General features: G+C 37.6%; 1 protein-coding gene across 1 annotated transcript; it reads left to right on the top strand.

Moving 5' to 3' along the window:
- On the top strand, positions 2920–5591 carry LOC107638463. The gene is made up of 2 exons (XM_016341754.2): positions 2920–4389; positions 4575–5591. The coding sequence occupies exons 1-2, from the start codon at positions 3048–3050 to the stop codon at positions 4607–4609; spliced, it is 1377 nt and encodes a 458-aa protein (XP_016197240.1). The 5' UTR covers positions 2920–3047; the 3' UTR covers positions 4610–5591.

Genomic DNA, 7785 nt, shown 5'->3' with positions numbered 1-7785 from the left:
AGCTTAATTTGGTTTGAAATGGTTGATTAGACTTCTGAGTTTCAAGCTTGGACTTTCTCTTTCTTGCTTCTTTGATGATCACCTTAGGGAAGAAGCTTTCTCTTTCTCTTTCTCACTTTTCTGAGTTTTGTGATTTGACATGGTCAGAGAAAAAGGAATGTTGCTTTGGTAAAAGCAAGTGAGAGGGAATGAAGACTTCAATCTTGTATGAGAAGCTTGGATCAACTTGAATTGATGGACACGGGCTTGGATCGGATCACTTCTTTTTGCCCGTTTTGATTTTTCAGCCTTGTTTCCTCATGGGCTTTGTTTATTTATTAACCCACCAGCCTTGCTATATTATTTTCATACCAATTTGGGCTACTGAACTAAGTTTTGGCCTGCAACATATAATAAATAATTAGCAACATATAATTATTAATACTTAACACTAATTATTTATTTTGTCCAAAAAATGTTTGTCATCACTAATTAATTTAGTTAATTTCTTAACTCAACACTTACTGATACAAGCACCAATATTCTATGAATAATCTCTGCTTGTTCCAGTTTGGCTTCTGCAAATAAAATCAGATCGTCGACAAAGTATACGTGCGAGAATTCTAGACCTTGTCTATTCAGACGAATTGGTTTTTAGACCCATGAACTACTGCAGCCGAAATAAGTTGGGACAATCGTTCCATACCAAGAACGAAGGTGTAGGGAGAAAGGGGATTGCCTTGCCGAATTTCTCTAGAAGGGGTGAATACTGAATTCATCTAAGACTTCTCCATTCCAAAGAATCCTCGTTCTAGCCGTTGAGATGCACTTGCAAACCAAGTCAATAAAGTGGCAAAAATGTCCAATGTCAATAAGATTATCTTTGATGAAGTTCCACTTGAGTATATCATAAACTTTTTCTAAGACACAGTTTGGATAAACAGTATAATTAAGCTCCTTTAAAAAAAGAGCTTAAACAATAAATACTTATATTAAAAAGTAGTTTATAAATAAGTTATTTTATATTTGGTTTTTTAGTCCTAAAAATACTTATTTTAAAAGAAGAATGATAAAAAAAACTTTTTATTATAAGTAATTTTTTTTAACTTCTCCATAAGTACTTAAATAGCTTTTTAAAAAGTTACAACTTAGTTTTGAAAATTATACCAAACATTAATGCTATAACTTTTGATAAGTTAAAAGTTAAAAAGAATTACTTATGAACCTATCCAAATTGACCATAAATCAATTTTAATAGCTATTCACCCTTTGGGTCCCTTCTTATTCCTCATGGAATGAATCACCTCTTGAGCAATAATGATGTTATCTGAACTATGTTTGTCAGGTACAAAACTACACTAAGTAAGATTAATTAATTTCTCCATAACCATAATTTTATAGGCTTCATTGCTTAAGGCTAGTAACTGATTCCACCTTAAGAATGAGAGTGATAAGTGTCTCGTTAATCTCTAAAACACTATTGGGATTTAAAAAATATTCTCCACTAGTTTGCATATGTCTGGTCCAACATAATCCCAATTATTCTAGTAAAAAATAGTATGCATACTATTTTTAGTCCTCCCATACTAAAAACAAACTCTTTGATTTCCTAGGAAGTGACATCCCTGCCAATAGAAACAAGATCAAAATTATTTAAAGTAGAAAAAGATTTACTAACAATAAAGGGACAATCAGAAATATCATCAAAATAAAGAGATGAGTAGAAGAAAGTAGCCATGTTCTCCATCACATTGTCGTGAGTTATCCAATTTCCATTATCATCTTGCATAGAAATCACTTTATTCATTCTTATTCTAACTAAAATAGTTCCATGAAAATATTTTGTGTTATGATCCCTGCATTCAATCTATTTGCATCTTGATTTTTGGTACCACATAATCTCTTTTTGAGCAAGAATATTTTCATATTCCTTTTAGAGGTTGACTTGGAGATTTTTTAGAAAATAATTGCTGCTGTGACTGAGACTATTGACAATCCCTTGTAGCCTTCTCATAATTCTATCTTTTTTTCTAAGAATATTACCAAACACCAAATGGTTCCATTTTTTTCCGGGGATCTTTGAAAATCAACAATGCAATTAGTCCAAGAATTTTGCACTCTCTAGCTATTAGAGACCAGATTCTCAAACTCCGAATGCGTTAACCAGGCTGTCAAAAACCTGAAAAGTCTCCTTCTCCTATTAGTTTGATCTGCAGCAAGGAGTTGGAGGCATAAGGAAGTATGGTTAGACTTAAGCATGGGCAAATGCTTGATTCTAGCTTCTGAAAAATTAATTTGCCAATCCACATTACACAATTCCTTATCTAGCTTTTCCACAAGGTTATCCTTTTCTATGTGTATGGCTAACCAAAAAAACCCAAATCAAATAGATCAGTGTTTATAATGCGGGATTGGAACTCAGTACGAACCCCCTGGCCCTGACTCAAAGCCCCTCCTCTAGGTTCACAAGAATACAAAATGGCGTTAAAATCACCCAAAAGGCACCAAGGATCTTCATAGCTCAGGCAAATGTCATGGATATTCTGCCACAATTCTCTTCTTAAATTTTTCTAAGGACTTCCATAAATAGTAGTGATGTTCAAAGGAATATAATCTTTCTCCTTCACCCTCATATGGATAAATTGCATATGAGACTTGAGAATATCAACTTCCCAGAAACTCAAATCTCAGAGCATCCAAATGCCACCAGAAAAGCCTCTGGCTTCCTCCACAAAGTGGCTATCAAAGCCTAATTTCTCACGATTTTTTTTCCTGTCCCAACTAATATGGGTTTCCACAAGAATGTGGAAACTAGCTTCATATTGCCTCTTCGAATCTCTTATTAGGGAAGGGAAGGAGTTACCACCCACCCCACGACAGTTCCAACATAACAGATTCATCATTAAAAAAGAGAAGAAAAAGGGTGTCACCAGATGTTAAGAGTATTGAGATGCCACATGACAAGACACGTGCAACATATTAGAGTTTGTTAGAGAAATCAGTTAGAAGAAAACTGAGTCAGTTACATCTAATAAGAAGTAGTTAGAGCTCACTCACTATAAATACTAATGCACTGTAACAAACTAGTAAGTTCAGCTAATACATCTCATTTTCCAGAAAATTCTCCTCCTTCACTCTCTCTCTCTCTCTCTCTCTCTTGCTCTCTCTCTCTTCTTTCATTCTTGTTCTTCATCTTCAAGAGTCTGATACCTTCACATGGTATCAGAGCTCAACGATCCATGGAGAACACTGCGCCAACACCAAAAGCTCCAACGAGCTTCCTCAATCAGAACACGTTCGCTGCGTTTTCAGCCATTAAACTCAACGAGAACAACTACAAAGCATGGAAGAAACAAGCACTAGCGTGCATAAAGGTGAACAAGCTTCAAAGTCATCTTGATCCAAGGATGGTACCTGCTAGGTTTAGCTCAGAATCAGACAGACATGAAGGAATCGAAGCTCAAAGCTACACAGACTGGGAAGTGCAAGATCAGTGCCTTGTGGCTTGGTTAACAGCAACAATGGAGTCTAACTTTGTCAACCGTGTAATTGAGTACGATTATGCATACCAGATCTGGAATGTGTTGAGTGAATATTTTGAATCTAGAGTCAAATCGAGGATTAAGCAGCTCAAGACTCAGTTAAAGACACTCAAGAAGCACGGTTCTCCAGTCACCGAATACATGGCGAAGATCAATCAAGTTGCTGACGCACTTAGTGCACTTGGAGCTCCACTAACCAAAGACGAGTATATTGAAGCTGCACTGGGAGGGCTTGGCGAAGAATACAATGTTTTCATCACCGTGGCAACAGCAAGGATTGAAGAGACGTCAGAAAGCGAGTTTGAATCTCAGTTGCTCGCTCAAGAAGAATTAGTTGACAGATTTCGAAGGACGGAGCTAGGACCAGTTCAGGCAAACATTGCTCAAAGAGAAGATATTCCAGAAAGATTTCAAGGAAGAGGGTTCAACAACTATAGAGGAGGTTTTCGAGGCTCGAGAGGCAGAGGCTATTTCAGAGGCACAGGAAGGTCATCATGGTGGCAGGGCAGTAGGCCACAATGCCAACTTTGTGGGAAACTTGGCCATACAGCAGTGCAGTGTTTTCATAGGTTCAACCAAGACTTCATGAATCCACAAATGCAGCCCCTCAATGCAGCGCAACCACCTTCAGCAGCATTCCACAATGGAACAAGCTCTCAAAACTCTCAACAAAGATTTCAAGAAGTGAAAACTCAGCCTCCCGCACCACTCAATCCTCAAGCATTCCTTACATTGCCTTCAGCTCTCCCAGACACAGCTTGGTACCCTGATTCGGGTGCATCTCATCACATCACGTTTGACAAAAGGAACCTCATCACAGGATCTGATTATGATGGCACTGAACAAGTGTTTGGAGGTAATGGCCAAGGTATGGATATTGAACACATTGGAAGTTCATTCATGCATGCATCTTTATCTAACAAACCTTTCAAATTGCAAAACCTATTACATGTACCTAATATATCCAAAAATTTAGTGAGTGTAGCCAAATTTGCCTTAGACAATGGTGTGTTTTTTGAGTTTTGGCCTTATCTGTGTAATGTTAAATGTCAGATCTCCAAGAAAATCCTCCTTCAAGGATTGCTTAAAGAAGGACTTTACAAGTTTGAAGGGATCGAAATTGGCCCAAGAACAAAGTCTGTACCTGTTAATCCTACTTGTTTCAATGCAAATACTGTTGAAAACTCCCAAAATACATATGTTGAATCTGAAAATAAGCATGTGCAAGCCACTGCCAATGCGAGTTCAGCATTGAATAATAAAGAGAGAGCTGCTGCACCCTCTCACCTAGCCAAACTGAATTGTAATTCAACGGCAAATAAAGTTGTCACAAGTCCAATTTCAATTTGTAATTCTGCCTCTCAATTGTCTGTAAATACCTTAGTAAGTCCTATTTCAAATGCAGAAGCCCATGTCACTTGTAAAAGGGTTAGTGATACAAGCCAATTATGGCATAGAAAATTAGGACATCCATCTGATAAGGTGGTAACTCTAGTGATGAATCAATGTAATGCTTCAAGTTCTGATAATTCAATGAATAAAATTAGCTATGATCCTTCATTATGCAATGCTTGCTGTATTAGTAAAATTCACCAACTACCTCATCTTGAGTCTCATTCTAACTATGCACCTTTAGACCTTATATTTTCTGACATTTGGGGGCCAGCACCCTTATACAGCAGATCAGGTTGCAGGTATTATATCTGCTTTATTGATGCAAGCACAAGGTATACTTACACATACCTACTGAAGACCAAAAGCCAAGCATTTGAAGCATTTCAGCAATACAAGTCAGCAATCGAACTCAAGACTGGGCTAAAAATCAAAGCCTTACAAACAGACAACGGTGGAGAATACTTGTCCACACCATTCAAGCAGTTTTTGGTAACAAATGGCATTCAACACAGACTTACATGTCCCTATACCCATCAGCAAAATGGCTTAGTAGAAAGAAAACACAGGCATATCACAGAAACCTCACTCACATTGCTAGCCCAAGCTAACCTTCCTTTAAACTTTTGGGATGAATCAACCCTCACTGCCACTTACCTCATTAATAGACTACCCACCCAAACTCTCAACAACAAAACACCTCTTGAAGCCCCAGACCCAAAGTCCCTCAATCACTTTCTTACCATTTCACTCAAGATTACCTCCTCTCCACTGAATAAACCCATATATTCAATAAAATCTCAATTTTAAACATACTACTCCAAGTCTCCAACAATTTCCATAATTTCACGCACGCACGCACACATGCATATATCCTCCTCAATACTCATCAAACTCAAAGATCATCAACAATTCTCAATAACATCATTAATCAATATCAATCATCAAAATCATCACAATCATCAAATTCATCATACATCATCAAATCCACAATCATCAACAACCATTTTCATCCTATCTTAAGGTCCATTAGCTTAAGGTTCACGAAACATTACATATTACATAAAGGAAACCGAAACCATACATTGGCCGATTATCCTCCACGCACAAAACCACTTCACCACAAGCTTTTAAGCCTTCACTCGACACCTAACAACACCAAGAACACTATATATCATGAAAAATAACAAGAATCAAAGCTAGGGTTTATGACATTCAACTAAACACAAGGATTTATCGATATCTTACCTTGTCTAACGAGTTTTGGGGTAAATCCCACTACTCACCCAAGCTAGATTACACCTAAACAATAAGAATACAAAGAAACTCAACAACCTTAAAGCCATTTTCGAAAATGACATAGGGCAGAGAAACTGGGAAAGAAAGAGTGAGTTTCTTACCACTTTGTTTAGATAGAAACAAAGAGCTCGACGAGAGTTTCGCGTGGTCGTAAACGGCTCGTCAATCGGAGCTCTGTAGCTCAATATATGGCCAAAAGAAGAAGGAGAAGATGAATAGTGCTCTTCTTCCTCCCTTCTCTCAAAACCAACTCCCCTCTTTGTGGATTTTTACCAGCACCAACCTTTTTTTTTTTGGGACATGACCAACACCAACCTTTAACATTTTTTTTTGTATTTGATTGGGTTTCTTCACTAATGGTTGGCTTGGCAGGCCTGAATGTGTTTTGGGCCCATTATGCATGTTTTCATTTTCAACTTGTTCATCATGCATGTTGCTAGCCTCCTTATTTTTCATTCCATCCTCATAAAAGACATTGAAACGAGATCCACCTCTTTGATATTGTTGCACATTGCTTGCACCTTCCATAGAAGTCTGAGAATGTTTCCCAATTTGAGCTCCTTTGGTAGCCGTTGAAGATTTCTTCATGATTTGCCTCCGCACCATCATCCAAGGCCCAAAGATTGACCTTTTGATTTGTTTCCTGATAATTAGTGGATACTTGATTATCTTGATGATCCGCGTTGCCATTACAATTAATGCCCGAATTATGATTGGCTTCGTTCCTGTTAGAGCCATCGACAGCATATTGACCTTCCCAGTCACCTTGGTCGATAGGATTCTCACTGCAATTATTAACTCTATGACCATACTTTTCACACAAGAAACATATTAAGTGTAACCCTTTATACTCAATGTTGAGAATGTTCCCTAGCATCGAAATACGCAGAAAAAAGTTTTCTTGAAAGATCGATTTCCATGCAGATCTTAGCAAATCTCCCTCGAGAATTGATAGATGTAACTTTATCGATTTTGAGCATAGTCCCTAAGGCTGAGCCGACCCTCTAAAAAAAGAGGTGGTTGTATAATTCAATTGGCAGATTTGTTATACATATCCATGCTGCTATCTTTTTTATAACATTTTCTGATGATAGAAAAAAAGGTCTTCATCTTTGAACAATCAGATAATGTTTGACAATCATCCACGAGCCTCTAGTGAGAGTATAAGAGTAATCCCCCTCATCTGAAAAATGAACCAAAAAGTAGTTACGATCCATATCAATAACATTAATCTTACCTTTCTTGACCTCGTCTCTATTAAGACGTTGTTCCATGAAAGCTAGGTGAACTCCTTTGCCCAGCACTTTGACAATGAGTGCCGCGTGCCATGGTTTGCACCATTCGTCAAACTCATCCTTCGATATTGGAATAATTGGGCACAGATCAAAACTCGCGGCCTCCTTGACTTGATCATCATTATCCTGATACCAACGATCTTCCGAATTCAACATCTTTTCATCTTCTTCCTCCTCTATTATATCTGTAAGGTTCTCCATTGGAGGTCCTGAAGGAGTGAAGAGAGAATCCTTATAAGAGTATTTTTTTAACAGTTGAAAAGTTGGATGTGGCAACA

The sequence above is a fragment of the Arachis ipaensis genome, chromosome B04 (genome assembly GCF_000816755.2).
Source record: "Arachis ipaensis cultivar K30076 chromosome B04, Araip1.1, whole genome shotgun sequence".
In the NCBI taxonomy this organism is placed as follows: Eukaryota; Viridiplantae; Streptophyta; class Magnoliopsida; order Fabales; family Fabaceae; genus Arachis; species Arachis ipaensis.
The sequence above is the reverse complement of the archived record's forward strand: the minus strand, read 5'-3'. Positions and strand labels throughout refer to the sequence as shown.

Bases quoted from the DNA above. Each gene is read 5' to 3' on its own strand.
- LOC107638463 (XM_016341754.2), top strand. From the start codon at position 3,048: ATGCACTGTAACAAACTAGTAAGTTCAGCTAATACATCTCATTTTCCA. The intron at 4,390-4,574 runs GTATGGATATTG...GTTAAATGTCAG, and splicing joins GTTTGGAGGTAATGGCCAAG to ATCTCCAAGAAAATCCTCCT.